Source organism: Babylonia areolata, chromosome 31 (assembly GCF_041734735.1).
Source record: "Babylonia areolata isolate BAREFJ2019XMU chromosome 31, ASM4173473v1, whole genome shotgun sequence".
NCBI classification, from domain to species: Eukaryota; Metazoa; Mollusca; class Gastropoda; order Neogastropoda; family Buccinidae; genus Babylonia; species Babylonia areolata.
This window is the reverse complement of record NC_134906.1, coordinates 14,977,655-14,997,654: the sequence shown is the minus strand read 5'-3', so window position 1 is coordinate 14,997,654 and position 20,000 is coordinate 14,977,655. Positions and strand designations below refer to the sequence as shown.

The 20,000-nt window shown below is 39.6% G+C and overlaps 3 protein-coding genes across 3 annotated transcripts in view; 1 reads left to right on the top strand and 2 right to left on the bottom strand.

Moving 5' to 3' along the window:
* Positions 1 to 132, bottom strand: part of LOC143275817 (sodium-dependent dopamine transporter-like) — a 36,823-nt gene extending 36,691 nt beyond the window's left edge. Inside the window, exon 1 of the mRNA XM_076580094.1 lies at positions 26 to 132. The gene's annotated coding sequence lies outside the window, so the exon portion shown is untranslated. The remainder of the gene's footprint in view (positions 1 to 25) is intronic.
* A 13,074-nt stretch (positions 133 to 13,206) lies between these two features.
* On the bottom strand, positions 13,207 to 16,648 carry LOC143275942 (large ribosomal subunit protein uL29-like). Its single transcript, XM_076580287.1, has 4 exons — positions 16,572 to 16,648; positions 15,369 to 15,443; positions 14,480 to 14,541; positions 13,207 to 13,471 (listed from the first exon to the last, which is right to left on the bottom strand). Exons 1-4 carry the CDS (start codon positions 16,572 to 16,574, stop codon positions 13,240 to 13,242), a joined length of 372 nt encoding a protein of 123 aa, XP_076436402.1. The 5' UTR covers positions 16,575 to 16,648; the 3' UTR covers positions 13,207 to 13,239.
* A 184-nt stretch (positions 16,649 to 16,832) lies between these two features.
* The window catches only part of LOC143275941 (actin-related protein 2/3 complex subunit 5-B-like), a 7,832-nt gene continuing 4,664 nt past the window's right edge, over positions 16,833 to 20,000 (top strand). Inside the window, exon 1 of the mRNA XM_076580286.1 lies at positions 16,833 to 17,065. Coding sequence (XP_076436401.1) covers positions 16,916 to 17,065 — 150 coding nt within the window. The 5' untranslated portion in view covers positions 16,833 to 16,915. The remainder of the gene's footprint in view (positions 17,066 to 20,000) is intronic.

Here is a 20,000-nt window from a genome sequence, read left to right as displayed (position 1 = left end):
TAAGGTCAGGTTTTTCAAGTCTCACCGAGGTCTTGGAGCGGTGAAGGTTGTGTTGCTGGAGGTGCGAGTCAGTCCTGAAGTCTGTCCGTATGGAGGGTCCGTCCGCTGCTCTTAGGGGGAGATCAGCTCGCCGCGCCACCTTTTAATGGCCGGATAGCTGCCTGCCAGCTGACGGGGCAGGTGCTTATTAAAGGACCTAAACACACGGTTTTCTAGTCACGGCAAATACGCTTTAAAAATCAAAATAAACTTTAAAAAAAAAAGCGTCGGGGCATCCTTGTACTGCATACGTTGTACCGAAAACAAACTTTGTTGTTCTTATCAAATGTTTTAATTCACGTTCTTTGAGGCGATGTGAGCAGGCACAACCTGTGTTCGTGCATATCTGGGGATATGTGTGTGGCATGTCCCTTCTGAACATTTTTGTTAACTCTGAGCCGAGTTCATAAAGCTATGTAGTCAGGGGAGAAAGATTCCACGGGGCTGTTGATGCCGAGCTGTCAGAGAGACGGGTCGCCGTTCCAGCGTGTGTTCTGTTGGGTGCCGTCAGTGAAGTCGTGGGGCGTTTTTCTTGTCACCCCCTTCTTCAGTGTTGGTCTGTGTTTTCACTCTGGGCCAATGGTGTGCCTGTGTCTACCTGGTGACAGGTGAGGGAGTCTTGTATTTGTGCTTGTAGTGTTAAATTAGTGATGTGACTTGTAACTTTTGTCTTCAAGGAGAATTAGGGGTATCTGCGTTTGTAAGGTTAGGGGAGGTTTTTATCGGACATCTTTTAATTCCAGTTTTCTTTTATTTCTAGATATTTGGGGGAATTTGGGAATTTGTGTGTTTCGTTTAGGTGTTATTTTCTATGTATTCAGCTCGGGTTATTGGCTCGAATGTATTTTCTTTATAATGAAAACTGTATCTAACGGCAGTACGAATTTTCTGAAACATTTTGTGGCAGTTGAAACGGGATTGCTAGTTTGTGATGTTTCATGACTGAGTTTTGTTTTTATTATTCAAAACCAACAGTATAGACACAAGGCTGACATATTGTCATTTGGGGCTCTTTGCAATTGCCCTTTTCAGATTGTGTTAACTCATTCATTATTTGGGAGAAGTTAACTAACCGTTCATGTGCTTTTCGTGATAGTTGCTTTCGGTGTAAAAGTGGCTGTATATGACAGGATATCCACTTACTTCCCAGCTTAGAGTAATGCGTATTACTTGAGGAAGGGAGTGGGGTGGTCCTCTTTTGAGTTTGGAAGAGAGCATATAGTCTACAGAGACTGAGTTCATTGTTACAGATTTCCCTGTGACTTTTTCCCTCGTGGCACCGCTTTCAACGGAACTCAAGGATAGACACTGGAACAGTCTTCGTTCCCCTTCCAGTTGTCCTCTTCAGTTTTTCCTCACTCCCGCTCCCGCTCCCACTCCACACTTCCAGCGCCCTTTCCCACTCTCCCTCTCACTCCATCCAACCGTAACCCCAAGGTCTACAAATGACGTCCATATTCAACTGTCAGGTGAAGTTCTCGCCAGGTGGGCTCTGGCGGTGTCACTAAGATGAACTGGTGCCGCAATCGACTCAATTAAATTACGAAGTGTTGAATCTGAAATGGAATTATGCTTTAGTTAGATGGGGGTAATCTTTGTGTGTTTGATTTATTTAGGGTGATCACAAGTAAAGAACCGAGCTGAACCTTTCTGTGTCTCTGTGTTTGTGTTGTCTGGACGTTAGATATTCTGGGACTGAAGGGTGGGGGGGTACATGGGCAACCCAATACGGGTTGTGACATTCACGTTAGCCGACATTGCGTCTTGTTGTATCGCGGGAGATTCGTCCGACCTCAAGACAAGACCGCTGGAGAGTTCCGCGGCCATCTTGGATCTTGCGCATGCGCATCCAACTTTTACTCGAAATCGCAAGCATTGGCAAAGGCGATCGACATAGGCAAAAGCAACAAACATGCGCTGTCCCCTATTTCTTCAGTTGATAGCTTCCATTGCTGCAACCAAACTCTGAACAATATATGCACACAAAAATAAAAAAACTACAAAATATGAAGCAAAAAGTCGTAGAAAGCAGCATTCTGTTTCGCGCGTTCTTCCTCTCTCGATCACCTTTGTTGCTCGAAATTTCGGAGACCCAATCAACTTCGAGAGCACAGATCATGTGACGCGCTAAGTCGTGTCAGCACGGAACTCTCCAGCGGTGTCGTACCTTCCCGTGACGCCAGAGAGGGTGGGGAGTGAGCCGGCGAGAGAGATCGAAGAGTGCTAACAGGGTGTGAAGATTTTGAATTCTCTCTCTCTCTCTCTCTCTCTCTCTCTCTCTCTCTCTCTCTCTCTCTCTCTCTCTCTCTGTGTGTGTGTGTGTGTGTGTGTGTGTGTGTGTGTGTGTGTGTGTGTGTGTGAACATTCACATTGCCTGTGGAAGTAGCAAGGATCTCACTGTCTCGGTATCATTGTTACAGCACTTTCTGAAAATGTGCAAGCATTTCCACTTGAAAGAAGTATGTGCTGACAAATGTTGTATAGTGGAAATTCTTTGTAGTGTTTGTTTCAGAGGTACACTAGTCAGTTTTGTACTATGTGTCAGAGATGCATATATCTGTGCTGAATAAATAGCACAGCTAAGAATGTGACCAAAACACACAGGCACACACACACACACACACACACACACACACACACACACACACACACATCTAGTTGAATGATACAACATTGGTGACTGGAAGTTGAAAAAGACCGGCCAGCTGGCGTACTGTAATTCTCCGTTTTAAAGGTTAAATTGTGCTTTTGGATTCAAACATTAGATAAGTGTGTGAGAAATGAAGACAGTATAATTATCCCTCTTTGAGAAATCAGACCCAAAACATTCATAGGCTTGGCTGTTGAACTGAAACAAATATATTTTGAAACATAAAAAAAAGGAATATTCGATTCAAAATGTCACATACCGTGCTTGTTTTGAAGACCTTGTTCGTGAAAAGTGAAGGAATATCATCGCCACTGAGGGTGCCGTCCTCAGTTTCAGTTCACGAAGTGATTCTGAGCTCGTCATGCTCTTTGCAATCGGTTCGTGGCTGATATTCGTTGCGATGTCAACTTTTTTTCTTTGAAGTTCGAACAGCACACACAGTACTTCTTTCCTCCCGTTTTCCCCAGACCCATTGTGAAGCATTTACACAAGTACAATCGACGAACACGCAACTTTCGCTTTTAGAGACTCCCCACGAATTCTGTTTCCAGCTTAATCAAGGGCAAATTACTCTATTTTTTTTCTAACGAACAAGGTCTATACCCCTGTTTTTTATGTGTGTAAATTGAAGTATTATTTCATAACTGTATTTCATTCGTTTGTAATGCATGTTACTTCTGTTTGCTTTTTCGGTTCTTTCATTTCTTTCCATTAAATGTAGTTATATTCATGCAGTAGTTGCCAGTTGCTCCATTGTCAATTTGATGTATTGATTATGTGTACCGATAAGCGCATACAGTAGTCCGTGTGTGTGTGTGTGTGTGTGTGTGTGTGTGTGTGTGTGTGTGTGTGTGTGTGTGTGTGTGTTTGCGTGTGTGTGTGTGTGTGTTTGCGTGTGTGTGTGTGTGTGTTAATTAGATGATACAATGCATGTTATTTTGTCTTCCTTACTGACCTGCTGTTCTGTATCACATGTTCTATGTAATATGAGGTTATCTATTCGTTAGTTGATATTGTTTTATTCTCTCTCTCTCTCTCTCTCTCTCTCTCTCTCTCTCTCTCTCTCTCTGTGTCTCCTTCTCATACTAAACATGCAGATACAACTGTCATTGACTTTCTTGTTGCCTAGATACTGGTATCTTTCCAAAAGAATGGTCAAAATCAATTATTGTTCCAATCTATAAGAAAGGAGATGCCAACGAGCCAAACAACTACCGTGGCATAACATAAACAAGTGTTGTTAGTAAATTATATACACACATCTTTAAAACAAAAGGCTTACATTGTGGGCAAAAGAAGAAAACTCATTGAGGAACAAGCGGGATTCAAAGCAGGCTATAGCACTATTGACCACATATTTACTCTTTATGCCATTGTACAAAACTTTTTGCAAAAGAACTCTAAACTTTATGTAGCCTTTGTTAATTTTAATAATAATAATAATAATAATGGTACTTATATAGCGCTAAATCTTGTGCATAAACAAATCAAAGCGCTTTCGCACCAGTCATTCTCACGCAAGCATAACTCTAAAACTGAAAAAAAAAAAAAAAAAAAAAAAAAAAAAAAATTCTAAAAAGACAAGGAAGAGGCAGGGAAGGGAGGCGATTTTGGGAAGAGGTGGGTTTTAAGGCCAGACTTGAAAGAGCTGAGTGTGGAGACTTGACGAAGCGAAAGAGGAAGTTCATTCCAATTGCAAGGTCCAGAGACAGAGAAAGAACGGTGGCCAACAGTCGAGAGTTTGAATCTGGGTATGTGTAAGTGGAGTGGATCCGAAGCTGATCGTAGTGAGCGAGATGGAGTGTAGAGGTGAAGGCAGCCACAGAGATAGGAAGGGGCTGATTTGTGAATACATTTGTAGCATAGAGTGCTGATCTTGTACTTTATTCGGTGTGAGACAGGGAGCCAGTGGAGATGTTGCAAAAGAGGAGTGGTGTGCTCAGATCTTTTCTTTCTGAGGACGAGTCGGGCAGCAGAATTTTGTATGCGCTGAAGGGACTGAATGGATGAAGCAGGCAAACCAGACAATAGAGAGTTACAGTAGTCAAGGCGAGAGAGAATGAGAGAAACGACAAGTCTAGATGTTGCCTTTTAGAAAGGCTTTCGACTCTGTGAATAGGAATGCTTTGTGGGCGGTTTTGAGGAAGTATGGGGTGAATGGCAAAATGTATAGGGCTTTGAGAAGTATTTATGACAGTGTGTTATCTTGTGTGCGTGATAAATGTTGTTACAGTGATTATTTCAATTGTCCCAGAGGAGTAAAGCAGGGTTGCATGCTTAGCCCCCTGCTATTTTCCTTCTTCATCAATGAGTTAGCCGTTGAATTATCCCGAACTGGTAAACATGGTATACAATTAATTCCCGGTGCAGTTGAAATATTTCTGTTACTATTTGCTGATGATGTAATATTGCTATCTGATACGGTTATTGGTCTCCAGAATCAACTAGATAGTCTTAGACGAGAAGCTGACCGATTGCAATTGATTGTTAATCTTGAAAAAACGAATGTCATGGTATTTAGAAAAGGGGGTCATTTAGCAATTAGAGAAAGATGGTTTTACGGAAATGAAGAACTAAAGGTTACAAATTCGTATAAGTGTTTGGGAATGGTTTTCACAACAAAATTAAGTATTAGTATAGCTTTGTCAGAAGTTTGTAGAAAAGGGAAAAGGGGGGTCATGGAAATACAGAAATCTCTTAAAAAACTTAAAACTATGGACATAAATCTGTTTTGGAAAATGTTTGATACACAGATAGAACCACTCTTAACTTATGCAGCTGAAATATGGGGGTTACACGAAGATTGTAAGCAGATTGAAAAAGTGCATACTTTTGCAATAAAAAGATTTCTTTGTGTTCCTTTGCATACATCTAATAAACTAGTCTATGGGGAAACGGGAAGATATCCGCTATATATCAGAACATATATAAAATGCACTAAATACTGGTTAAAACTCACTGCTTTACCAATGTCGCGACTATGTAGACAGGCCTATGAAATGCTTCTATCAAAACATGAATCTGGTCAGTTTAATTGGGTATCGAGCATTCATAAATTACTGAGTGAGAATGGGTTTGGTATAGTTTGGTTGAGTCAAGGGGCTGGATATGAGCATGGTTTCATGAGTGAAATTAAAGACAGGCTTATCTCATGCTATAAGCAAAACTGGCATTCACACTTAGAAGCTAACGATAAATACAGGTGGTCACTTATTCCTTTAAAAGCGTCTTTCAGACAGAAAAATATTTATCATGTGTAACAAATAAATGGCATAGAGATAGCCTCGTCAGGTTTAGACTGAGAGTGAGTGGACTAAAAAACTTCAAACAATGGTTTTCCAGCGAAGAAGATGCTAATAATGTGTGTCCGTCGTGTGCGAGTGCAATGGAAGATGAAATTCACTTTCTTCTTCATTGTACTGCATACGACGATAAACGAAAAAACTGTAGTATGATAAATTCTTTCTTTGGTAATCCTAGCCACAATCATGTTGTGAGTATTATTTCGAATGACAATGAAAACTCTTTGAAAGCTCTAGCTAGATTCATTGCAGAAGCAATGCTTGTGAGAAAAAAGATAATGGAACAAAATGACAACTAATCCAATGATGATCCACTTTAACCGCACGTTTCATGTATATATCTGTACGCATGTGAGTGCGTGCATTATTAAGTATGTATTTTGCGCGCGCGCGCGCGCGTGTGTGTGTGTGTGTGTGTTTGTGTGTGTGTGATGTTAGAACCATTCAACAGGTGCAACAATATGCTTAATATGATATCCCCCTTGTCCTGAGTTGTGTGTGTGTGTGTGTGATGTTAGAACCGGCCATTCAACAGGTGCAACAATATGCTTAATATGATATCCCCCTTGTCCTGAGTTGTGTGTGTGTGTGATGTTAGAACCATTCAAGAGGTGCAACAATATGCTTAATATGATATCCCCCTTGTCCTGAGTTGTGTGTGTGTGTGTGTGATGTTAGAACCATTCAAGAGGTGCAACAATATGCTTAATATGATATCCCCCTTGTCCTGAGTTGTGTGTGTGTGTGTGTGATGTTAGAACCATTCAACAGGTGCAACAATATGCTTAATATGATATCCCCCTTGTCCTGAGTTGTGTGTGTGTGTGTGTGATGTTAGAACCATTCAAGAGGTGCAACAATATGCTTAATATGATATCCCCCTTGTCCTGAGTTGTGTGTGTGTGTGTGATGTTAGAACCATTCAAGAGGTGCAACAATATGCTTAATATGATATCCCCCTTGTCCTGAGTTGTGTGTGTGTGTGTGATGTTAGAACCATTCAAGAGGTGCAACAATATGCTTAATATGATATCCCCCTTGTCCTGAGTTGTGTGTGTGTGTGTGTGATGTTAGAACCATTCAAGAGGTGCAACAATATGCTTAATATGATATCCCCCTTGTCCTGAGTTGTGTGTGTGTGTGTGATGTTAGAACCATTCAAGAGGTGCAACAATATGCTTAATATGATATCCCCCTTGTCCTGAGGGCTGTATTGCTATGTGAACAATAAATGACTTTTCACGTTTCACGTTTCCTTCTCATACTATTTTATATGTTGAATTATGCTTCCTTTGGCAATGAGCACCCCCCCCCCCTCCCACCCCCACCCCCTGTTATTGCTAGGTGTATTTTTTATTAGGCTTACTGTTTTATATTCACATTAGTATAGTATTTCTTTAACATACACAATGTATGCTATGTGTGTGTAAGTGTGCGTGTGCGAGAGAGAGGGAGAGAGTGTGTGTGTATGTGTGTGTTCTGGTTTTTGTTTGTTTCTTTTTGCTTTTTCGGTTTTTTTGTTTTGTTTTTTATATGTCGATTATTAATACCATGCTTGTGCCTGTGCCTCTCTCTCTCTCTCTCTCTCTCTGTCTCTCTCTCTCTCTCTCTCTCTCTCTGTGTGTGTGTGGGTGTGTGTGTGTGTGTGTGTGTGTGTGTGTGTGTGTGTGTGATTTTTACCATGCTTATGCCTTTATGTAGTAACTGAGCAACTGTTTCCTCGTGATCTTATTAATTTTGTGATGATGAAGAGAATGAAAGAGAAGGTGAGAGAAAGAAAGCACGAAAGAGAGGAAAGAGAGGAGGCGTGAAGAGAAGTCTGAGAAAAAATAGGACTGCCATCTATGATTTTATCCAATGTCAGATCACTTAACCGAAACAGCAGAAACTGTAATTTAGATGAAGTATGAGCACATTGTCGATTTTTAAATGACTATAAGAACTCGTGTGTGCTTTGTTTTACCGAAACCTGGTTTAGTGAGAAAGTGTCGAATGAATGTGTTGCGATCGATGGTTTTAACACTCCGTACTGAGAATGGACAGAGACTGCAAGAAAGTGGGGAAGAAAATGGGTGGTGGCGTGTGCCTGTATGTCAACGAGAAGTGGTGTGACAGTGCGAATGTGTGTGTGAAAAAGCAACTGTGTACACAGGAACTTGAACTCATATCAGTGTCGCTGAGGCCTCGATATCTGCCACGTGAGTTCGGCCGTATCTTTCTGACTGTTGTGTACGCCCCAGTCTTTGACCAGGCATCTGCTGCACGTGCAGGAAGGACGATCGCAGGTGGTGTTCGCGACCTTCAACTCATCTCTGCCGACGCCCCATGTGTTCACTGTGATTTAAAGAAAGCCTTACCTTCTTTTAAACAATGTTACCTGCCAGACCCGACTGGACAAGACAATCGATCTATGTTATGGGAACATTCCAAATGCCTATAAATCTGTTCCCCTAGCACCAGTAGGTGTATCTGATCATGTTGTTCATTTAATCCCAGTCAACAGACCAAAGATACAGACAGAGCCAACTGTGAAAAACTGAGAGTGTGAAAGTTTGGACGACAGAGAGTGTGGATGAACTGAGAGGATGTTTTGATTGTACTGACTGGAGTGTGTTGACCGACCCATGTGAGAATGTTCATGAAGCAGCTGATGTTACATCTTATATCAGTTTGTGAAGACATGATAATTCCGACAAAAATAATTAAATTTTTCCCGGCCAACAACAAACCACTTTGATGGATCTCAAAGTCTCTCAAAACCATTTTAAACGAGAAAAAGGTAGCATTTCAGTCAGGGAACAAGAAGAATAGGAAACTGATACAAAAGAAGCACAGAGGGGAATTACGAAGGGGACAGAGGGAATTCAAATCAAAAGTAGAGCAACAGTTTCAGACAGGAAAAATCCCATGGATGGGTTAAAAATTATCACTGGAGAAACTTGGCGAAAAGAAAAACAGTAGTTTGTGAAATGAAAAGGGATGAACAGCTTGATTTTTCAAACAAACTGAATGATTTCTACTGTCACTTTGAAAGGAATGGTCTGGGAAGGGAACTGGATAGTGTTATCTCACAGTTGCAGGAAAAGATTAAGGATAGGAACACAGGTGAGGACAGGTGAGGGAGATCGATGCAAAAGTTGTTGAATCTTTATTTTTAAAACTGAATGTCACGAAGGCAATTGGCCTGGACAATTCTGCGGAAGATTACTGAAAACATGTGCTTCCCAGTTGTGTGATGTGTTCTGTAAAATTTTCAACTGGTCTCTGAAGGACTGCTCTGTCCCCAGCATCTGGAAAAAATCCACTATCTGTCCTATCCCCAAGAAAAAGAACCTAGCCGCACTAAATGATTACCGTCCTGTTGCCCTGACTTCAATAGTGATGAAATGATTTTAAAAAATTGTTCTCCGCCATCTTGTTTCTTTCACTAAACAGCAGCTTGACTCTCTTCAGTTTGCTTATAAAGCACACAGAAGTACTGACGATGCTATCCTAACTCTTCATAATGCTTTCCTTCATTTGAATAACACGGGATCTTTTGTTCGTATCCTTTTTGTTGACTTCTCTTCTGCTTTACACATACAACCTCATCTCCTTGCCCTCAAACTGCTAGGATGTTGATCCGAAGCTTACTTTTTGGATAGTAAGTTTTCTTCTCAATAGAACTCAGTCCGTCCGCTTTCATTCTGCCCACTCTTCTCTAAACTCTTACTTCTACTGGTGCACCCCAAGGTACAGTGCTGTCCCCTGTTCTATTTACACTGTACACAAATGACTGCAGAGGCACGGAGGAAACTCCTGTCATAAAATATTCTGATGATTCACCTATTGAAGATCTGTCCAACTCTGATGCTATTTATTTTAGTGAAATTAAAAAGCTCTGTTCTTGGTGTGAGGAAAACTATCAGTGGATCTCAACGTATTGAAAACAAAAGAAATGTTAATAGATTTTCGGAACTTGAGACCCCTTGCGTGTAGCTTACCTTGTTATTGATGCTCAAACAGTGGAGACGGGGTCAATGAATATAGATATTTAGGGACTATCTTAGACAATAAGCTGACTTTTGACAGAAATGTTGATTCCATTCATAAGAAATGTCAATCTAGAATTTTTTGTTTACAGAAGCTTAGAAATGTTGGTATAAATTCAAATATTCTTCAAAGTTATTATCGATGTTGTATCGAGTCCGTGCTCACAGTTTCATTTATGTGCTGGTATGGAAGTTTGGGAGTGAGGAGTAAGCGTGTGTCATGAGTGTATGCAGTAAAATTGTGGGAGTGAAACAAGATAGTATGTAAGAGCTGTATGAAAGTCGAGTGGTTAAAAAAAAGCAGGCAGATAGCAACTGACGACACCCATATTTTAGCAAGGTATTATGAGCTATTGCCATCAGGACGACGCTACAGAACTTTTAAGTTGAAATCCAGAGCTCTGAAGACTTTTATTCCACGTTCAATCCACCTTTTAAATTCTTGAGAACTCTCTGTGTGTGTGAGACGTGTGAAAGTCCGTGCATGATAGGTTGTACCTTGTTCTAGTTGTGTGTGTGTGTGTGTGTGTGTGTGTGTGTGTGTGTTTAGTGAGCTTAAAAAACGTGACAATTTGTTATTATGAATGTGCAATATCCAGGATGAATGTACAATAGAATATGTCTAATGCTAACGTCTATATTCTAAATATATTTCTGTTAATAATTACGATGTAATAATTAATTGCAATGGTTTAAAAGCGAATACGTGAAATGCTTTTATTTGAGAACTTATGCTTATTACTCAGTCTTGTTTAATCAAGTAATCCGCGTGTGTGGGCTGGGTGGGTGGTGGGTAAGTGCGGATGTGTGCTGTTTATCTGGTTGTGGTTTTCCGCAATTTATCTTTATTCTTATCTTATCTATTATAATCAATGTGCAATATAGTAGGCTATGCTTATAATCATATTCAAAATAATGTTTCTTAATTCTTTCTGTTTTTACATTAAGAATACTAGTTATTACCTGCTGTGTGTGGATGTATGTATGAAACGGTGTATGTGATATTTTTTACATTTGTGTCTTTGTAATATGCGTAAAAGCTGTTGTTGACTTTTACAGTTTTGATCCCCATGTTGTTTACTTGTCTATGTTGTGATAATGCACCTGACCAAATTTCTCCAGTTGGAGATAATAAAGTTATTCTTATTCTTATTATTCGCATTCTATGACTTTAAGTAGCATTGTGTAGTGCATGCAATGACATGTATAATGTAGTTTTGTGTAGTGTAGACCCTGTTTCAGGGACGAAAAAAAGCGGATAATCTTGAAAAATATTCCCAGGACTACTTTCCTACACCCTTTTATTTCATCACAAGTATTTACATAATACTTGCATAGAACACTCCAGTTTAAAAAAGTGGGGGGCGTTTGAAAGAATTCTCTGCTCAAAGGGAATACATAAGCAGAAAAAAAGGTAATAAAGCAGTCATTGGCAGTTTCCTCAAGTCAGGAATACTTCCTATGACAACGAAATTCGCCCAGTGTTCCAATGGAAAGGTGGGGGATCGAAAACCATTCATCTCACGAGTAATTCAGGTGCCCGAATTTCCCTCTACGGCAAGGAGCCTACACAATCCAAACTTTGTGACACATCCCAGTGCAAGAGGCGTACATTGAAGGTGGACAGTTTTTGTCAGCATCCACATTCACCGCTGCTCGTTTTGTATTTGTGTGTAAATATGGATGTGCCATAATCAGTGACCCCTCGTCACCTTATTTTTTATACCAATCTTTTGCTTGGATATCCAAACCAAAGAATGTTTACTTTTAATCTGTTGTCATTATATAATCCCTGTCCATAATTTCACATTTTCAAAATCAGGGAAGTTTTATAAATCTGCTAATTTCCCTTTTTAGCACAGGAACGTCATGGTAACTTTCATGCACATTTTATGTGATATCACCATTGGTAGTAGTAAACTATTTTCAGCACCTTTCACCAAGTATTTTGAGGGTTATATAACTTTTAACTAATTGTACAACATTCTGATAAGGTTCAGTCGTACACAAATTTTTCAGCAATTTGTGTTATGTGTGTGTTCAATTTGTACTACAGGCGTTCTATCCCTTTTTGGCCCCCCAAACTATGGACAAATAAACAAAGAACATGGTGGCTCAATTTGTTTTGGTTTTTATATTGGGTCTTTTTGTGTCTTTATGCCTCTGTTGAATGTCAACCAGGAGGGTGGAGATTACATGCTTATTTCTTGATGCTATGATAATATGACAGTTCTCTCATGCCTGCATAGCTAAACGCAGTTTCAATTGGGTCCCAGAACTTAAGATGCTGAAACAGAACATTACTAGTTCCATATTTGTTCACTATGCGGCCTGTTTAGATACCTCAGTCCCCAGAGACTTTGGCCAACTCTGTCCTGAAAAATTCCAAAGAACAATGACAGAATTATGGAAACAAATCATTCTCCAACATGCAGCCACCATGACCCAAACTGTAACAAGATGAGAATAGACATGTACATTTGTGGATTTTCTACAGAATTTTACCAGGAACCACCCTTTTGTTGCCATGGGTTCTTTTAAGTGCCTTAAGTGCATGCTGCACACAGGACCTTGGTTTATCGTCTCATCTGAATGACTAGCGTCTGGACCACCACTCAAGGTTTATTGGAGGGGGAGAAAAGATCCGCGGCCGAGCGGTGATTTGAACCAGCGTGCTCAGATTCTCTCACTTCTTAGGCGGACGCGTTACTTCTTGGCCATTACTCTGCTTGTGACTGACGAGCACTCTCGTGCCTTGGTTCACTATCAATACTTATCTCACAATCTATATTAAGTGGTTTGGATAATGACAGTTCTTTGTGTAGTTGTAGCTGTCAGTTTTTTTCAGTATTAAAAAGAAAGTTTTCAAGGTTTATACATATAAAATTTGTCTGTGCATGCAAGCATAAGTAAATGTGAAATACATCCTGCAATGCATGAATAAGCACATTAGAGAACATCAACTTTTTCTCCTGTGAAGTTACTGTTCACAGAACATGTGTGCAAGTCTGTGTACTGAGTACACGATTATCTGTATTATACTTCATGTTTGGATGCTTCATGTGCGTGATGGTCATTCAGGCAAGATGAATTAGAGAGAGAGAGGTCATCAACTCTTGGGGGGGAAAAAGCTTGAAAAATATACCATGCTCACAAACATCTCTGACAATCAACAAAACCAATGTTTCTTTGTCCCCATTCATTTATTCCAAACAGCCTATTCTTTGACAGCATAACGCCGGACTGGGTACAATCTCTCCTTGCGCTGCTGTTTGACAGTCTTCAGACTTCTCTCGTTGGGAGTGAGCTGGCGGCGCATGGCCCTGGTCAACTTGGGGCGCAGGTCCTTGGGCCGGTACTTCTTGGGGCGGTAGAACTTCCTCAGGTTCTCCTTCTTCGTCTGGTTCATCACTGTCATCAGCCGAGCGATGGACTTGCGTACAGTGTGGCTGAAAAAATGGACAGCATAAATTTACTGACATTGCCTTTCTGTTCTGATTTAAATTAGCAAATCTTTGTTCAGATTATGTTTTACTAATGCAAACATTAACAGCAAGCAAACAGCTCTCCCATTAAAAAACAAGTGGGTCAGTCCTATCGATCCAATATGTAACCACCACCACAGTATGGTCTGTGTTACTGTTTGCTTTCATCATTCCCACTGTTCGCATCACACCAGGGTATTATCCTCCTGAGACTTGGATACTGCATGCCCAACAGGATAAAAGCTCACAACATGCACTGCCTCCTGCGCATTTTGAACTACTCTTAGCAGGACAAGATCTCCTGGTCAAACAACAGCGTCTTCATGAGGGCAGGGATCCCCAGTAAGTACACCCTCCTGAAGCATGCAACATTTGAAAGACCCTGTGAAGGTTGTTTGGGACCCATGGCAAAGAGACCCTGGGACCTCCAATAATATTAACTCACCAGAAGCCCTGCCCTGTTCTCCCTCCCGTCCTGAACAACACTACCCAATACCATCACCACTACTGAAGCGCACATGAAAAAGTCTCATGAAGGGGCCTTGGTTATCATTAACTATGTAGAGCATGGACAAGAACATAATTCAGCTTCTGTGTGAAAGGTTACACAACTGCAGAGTCAAATTTCACCTTCAAAGTTCTGTGTGTCACCCTATAAAGATGGATAAATTGTAAAATGGAAACCAGTGGGTCAGTCCTATCGATCCATAAAGTAACAACCACCATGGTCTGGTCTGTGTTACACTGGCTTTCATCATTCCCACTGTTCCGAACACAGAGTGAGGGCATTTTCTCAAATCACTGTCAATCAGTTTCTGGCATCAACCAATCATGATTACTACCTCACCAATCCTAAATAATAACAACAATAATAAGCAACTCTAAACAATATGTTAATGCTCAGTGGAAAACATTTTTCTGATCTAAATGGCACAACACAAAGACATACACAGAACCAGACAGCCCACTCACATTTTAGCCAACTTGGAGGCTGCTCCACCTGTCACCTTGGCAACACGCAGAGATTGCAGCTCCTGGGGGAAAAACAGAACAGTAAGCAATCTGAATACACTTCACATATAATAATGTTCACTAAATAATTTTTTCCTTGAAACCAGTTTTTTTTGTTCGTTTGTTTTTGCTTTACCTGAGCATGCTGTTCCCTTCATGTTTTGACGTTCTTTTTAAAACACATCACTGCACCCTTCAGTGCCTAAAGCTCACTTCTTCAATTACGTGTTTGTTGCAATTAACACATTCCTTTCTTTTACAACAAAATGTTTTCAATGATGGATAATCCCTTTTCTTACTTTGCTTGGCTCCATTGTTCTGTGCACTTCAATTTGTGTATGTGTGTGTGTGTGTGTCTGCACATTGCATTGTCATTTTGGAACAACAGATTTCTTTGTGTGAAATTCGGGCTGCTCTCCCCTGGGAGAGCACGTTGCAACACTGAGAGTGCCACCCTCCCCCCCCCCTGCATTCTATTTGTTTTCCTATTGAAGTGGGTTTTTCTACAAAATTTTGCCAGGGACAACAAGTTGCAGTGGGATCTTTTACATGGGCTAAGAGGCATGCTGCACATGGGACCTTGGCTCATCACAATGACTAGTGTCCAGACGACCACTCAACGTCTAGTGGAGGGGAATAAAATGCTGGAGACTACAGGATTCAAACCAGAGTACTTAGATTATCTATCTTGCTTTAATCAGGTGGAAATGTTACCCCTAGCTCACACTCCAAGCCAAGTGAGAATAAACATTACAATTTTATTACTGCTCATGTGTAAAATTGCAGACATGCTTGTGTGCAATGCAAAACCAAACAAACAATTCAAAGAAATGCAAAACCATGTATCTACCGTTTTGAGCTCATCAAGCTGTTTGATGAGGTCATCCTTCTTCTTGCCCCGGAGGTCTTTTGCCTTGACCTTACCCTGGAACAAATAAAACAATGAATTATATATGAGAAACAAAACAAAAAAAACCCCTAGATGTTTAATGTTTATCACTTAATTTAAAGTGATAGGGAATACCCATTCTCACACTGTGGCTTTGTGACAACTACCACATTTTCCTTCGCAAACCCTACTACCACCATGACATGAAACATTCACATGGTATATCCTCATGAAGGGAGAGTGAACATGGAAGATGCAGCCCATGTACAAAGAAGAAGAATTAACCATTTTACAACTTCGTCTTCTAAACATTAGAGCACTGGGGAAGAAATGTGGATACTGCAGACAGCAGCATACACGCTGTGTAGAAACCTACACATCTGCAACCCCCACCCCCTTGTGCATTGTGCCAACCATGCTCCTACAACGATTTTCATCAAAGTATTACCAGTACCTCAAAAATGATTAACTTTAGATAGCATCATCAACCGGCCATTATCACTAAACAGAGTTTTGGTCGAGATAATATCCATTTGAATGCCTTAACAATAATAACATGCAATTGCATCCCATTTCATCTTTCAGCTATGCAGAAGCAGTGCATCCCAAATGCAGTAGCAACACAAATATAAAAAACAAAAAACAAAACCCCGCTCCTCTGTGTAACTGGTGGAGTGAACGTTCACGCTTTCTTGAGAACACTACACATTACGTCGTGAGGGGAAAAATTGTGGACACTGCCACCGATTCAACCGACACATGGTGCACTTCACTGTCTTCAGGCATAAGCAGGGCATAACTTACTTAGCCTTGCGACACACTTTCGTGCCTCTTGCAGTTTATTCGGTCTTAAATCAAGGTATGATGCTGACACTAATAAAGGCTCCCCATAAATGAGTTTTAAGGGGTGTGTTTTTCACGACGGACAGAAGAGCAGTAGTGTAAACCACAAACACCACTGACGGTGAAGAGAATGGAAAAAATCCACATACACAAGTACAATTAACGATCACAATAACGAATCCAGCGAGGATAGCAACGCAAATTTATATATCCTAGATATGTTTATGGAACCGTATTTCAAATCAAGTGATCAAATAATAAATAGCTATCAAATGATGAAGATGATTTCAGATTTTTCTGCCACAAGCACGCCACACTCACCATGTTTCTTTGCAATCACAGGAAGTAGAGACCGAAGTGAGGCAAAATTACCACAGTTATGCCTGGCACAGAGCACGCCGGAAGTGCGTATCACATGTGCTATATTTTTTTGAATAACGTAAATATCGAGTCCGTTTCAGTTATGAAAAAAAAGTATCATTGAGAAACAAAATAAGATATATGACACAAAGAATATATCACAATTTCGTGAGACTTTATCACATCTTTATTGCCAGAAGCGTACGCATACCTTTGATTAAGGTAAAGTTTTAACTTCCGGGGTGTGTAATCGAGTCGGGATTGTCTGCTAGGCGTGTGACACTTTGTTCTACCGCCCATTTACAATGGCCAAGAACACGGGAGCGAGTAGATTTCGAAAAGTTGATGTAGATCAGTACGATGACGACAAATTTGTTGACGAGAGTGAAGTGGACATCGATTCTGCTGATTCACAAGGAGTAAATGACGCGGAAGTGAACAACCTGCTGGCACAATATCCTTTGGTTTGCCTTGGCCTGCTCGCTCCGCCTAGTTGAGTCAAGCTTTGAAAACAAAATATTGATTTAATCAAATGCTCCAATTATATTGAAATGCTTCAAAACCAATAGCAATACATCTAGTATAAATTTATGTACCTGGTATTTAGAAATGGTATTAAGTTTCAATGGTTTTTTTTTTGTTTTTTTTTTAAATAATCAGATGTATACCGGTATGGATATATCTTAGTTTTCTTTTTTAATTTATCTTTTAGAGCAGAGAATGTAGCTGAGCACTATATTCATATTTTCATACACCCTGATTGTTGCCGTCATCAATGCACAGAGTACTAGAAATGAAAATAAACACTGTATCTTATTTCATCAGTGATAATGTTCACAAATATACAGTGCACTCAAGAAAAATGAGGGAGGGGTCAGAGGTGATATTCATGTGCATCACTGCAATGTCCATTTTGTTTTCAATCCATGTTCTTGGGTTAAAATCCAGCTAGCACATTGTGGATACATGTGGAGATTCATTTATGGCCAGACATGCAACTGCTGCAGCACTGCCAGTACATAAATCTCTCTATCATGAAATTTTGCAGGCAAGCACAAAGCAGAAGATCAAATACCCAAGGAAAATTTCAGACTGATGGGGAAAACCAGAAACTACAGGACTTTGACAAGAGATAGTGAATGGCCAAAAAAGCAAAGGCCATGAGCCAGTCTAGCAGTATGTATGTGTACGTGTTGAGTGACAAGATATAAATGCTTTAGCAGATTTACTAAGAAACCCTATCACATCTTTATTGCCACAAGCATACGCATACCTTTGATTAAGGTAAAGTTTTAACTTCCGGGGTGTGTAATCGAGTCGGGATTGTCTGCTAGGCGTGTGACACTTTGTTCTTCCGCCCATATAAGAAACTACTTGCCAGTAATGCAAGCATACTGTCAGTCTGAAGGCTTGCAAAGATGTTGTAATTTAGGTTTTGAGTGAGGAGAATTTTGAAAATAGCACAACTGCATGCATCAGTCTTGGGATTTCATTTCATGTAACTGTAAGCCTTCACAGGAGCAGTGACGGCAGCAGGCCTGACCGGCATTAATACACATGTTTGTTTTTGTTAGTTTTTATCATAAAAGCTATTTTGCTTTTAGTTTTAGTTAGAATTATATATATACATTTCTGAAAAAACCCTTTTAAGTCTTGCTTTTTTTCTTTAAAAAAAATGTAAATGGGAAAAAAAAAGAATGAAATATCACTTGAAGTAATGTACACTTAAAAAACATATTACTATTATACATTGATAGTGTTTGAGTTGTAGATGCAATATTTATCAAACAAACTTGATGGGCATGTTTGTTTCTTTGTTTTTTTTCTTTCGACAAGAAAGGCAATGCTTTCAAGACTCACTTGTGATACACACTTAAAGAAAAAAAAATTATAAAAATAAAAAATTAGTTTGTTGAAATGTGTTCTTTATTCGTTATTATAATTATATGCAGCTTCGCGGAAAAAAAGTTAGAACAACAACAATCAAAAACTTATTAAAAAAAAAAGAAAAAAAAAGTGTTTGTTAAAGTGTGTTTTGTATTCGTTATTATAGTTATATACAGTTTCCCCCCCCCCCCCCCACCCCCCAAAAAAAAACCCAAAGAAAAAAGGCTTCAATGCAGATTCGAACCCAGGATGTTCGTATCCAGAATGAGTGGTTGAGTGCACTGTGCAAACGTGGCATTCAACGATGACATTAAAAAATTATCTTTTAAGCATATACATTTAGCGGAAAAAATTGAGAATGGTAATCAAAGTGAAAACACCGTTCAAATCATGTTCTTTAGGTATATCTCGGGCATTTAAGAATTTCTTTCAAGTCAGAGGTAAAGGAGACGTTCTCATCACCTGAAACACACTGCAGTATGTGTCTGATATTTATAGATCTGCAGAAATCCGTGTTCGACAAGCATAGAAAGTACTACGCCATCCATTCAATTTCTCTTTTCTGTTCATTATAGTTAATTCAGTATCCACTTTAAAACATTGATATGCAATAAATATGTCGATGATTATTTAACTTTAAGAAATTCTTTTAATTCAGCCATAAAAGAGACATTGCCATACCGTCAGGCTTTGCAAAATGTTTTGTCAAAATCTGCACTGACCAGTGCTGTGTAGACAAGGCAGTGAAACGATTGATTTATATTTTCTTTTCTGTTCATTCTTTTTAATTCAGTGTCCGCTTTAGAATATTCATATGCAGTAAACACATTAATAATGTAGTTGGTGTCACTGTATGTTTTCTCTCCAGAATTTGTATTTCTTTGCTTTTAATTGCAAACAGGAAAAACGTGGTCATGGCATCTCATTACAAGGTGTTCGGGCAGCTGCAAAGGAGTAACAGCATTTTCAGATTTCAGAACCAGCATCAGCAAAATAAACCGTTAATGATTTGGAAATACTGTTAAAATCCGGGAAATGTACAACCTATTATTGGTATGAATGTAAAGATTTTTTTTCCTATTATGTTTAAGCCAAAATTGGTATTGGCAGACAAAGTATTTCCAGAGAAAATGGCAATGTTAAAGTTTACGACAGACACACACACACACACACACACACACACACAACTGAACACCAGGTTATAGCATAGACTCACTTTGTTTACACAAGTGAGTCAAAAACCAGAATATTGCTGGTAATTGTTTAATATGGATTGTTTGCTGTGGATAATATGTTTTGTGTTATTTGCCTGGGAAGCAGAAATTAAAAAGTGCAAAATCATGCATGTTGTATAAATCATTTGTATACATGTCTGTTTTTGTTTATTTTTAGCATTGACATGGAATTATTTTATGGGAAATAATTTTCCTTCAGATATGATTTAAATTAAAATGAAATGGAATGATATTTCATGAACAGATCTTTGTGGCATGTGACCTTAAC

What these genes read in the sequence shown, in the direction of transcription:
- LOC143275942 (XM_076580287.1), bottom strand. An exon ending in AGCTTGATGAGCTCAAAACG is followed by an intron (nt 14,542 to 15,368) that starts GTAGATACATGG and finishes TTTTTCCCCCAG; the next exon opens with GAGCTGCAATCTCTGCGTGT. An exon ending in GCCTCCAAGTTGGCTAAAAT is followed by an intron (nt 13,472 to 14,479) that starts GTGAGTGGGCTG and finishes CCATTTTTTCAG; the next exon opens with CCACACTGTACGCAAGTCCA.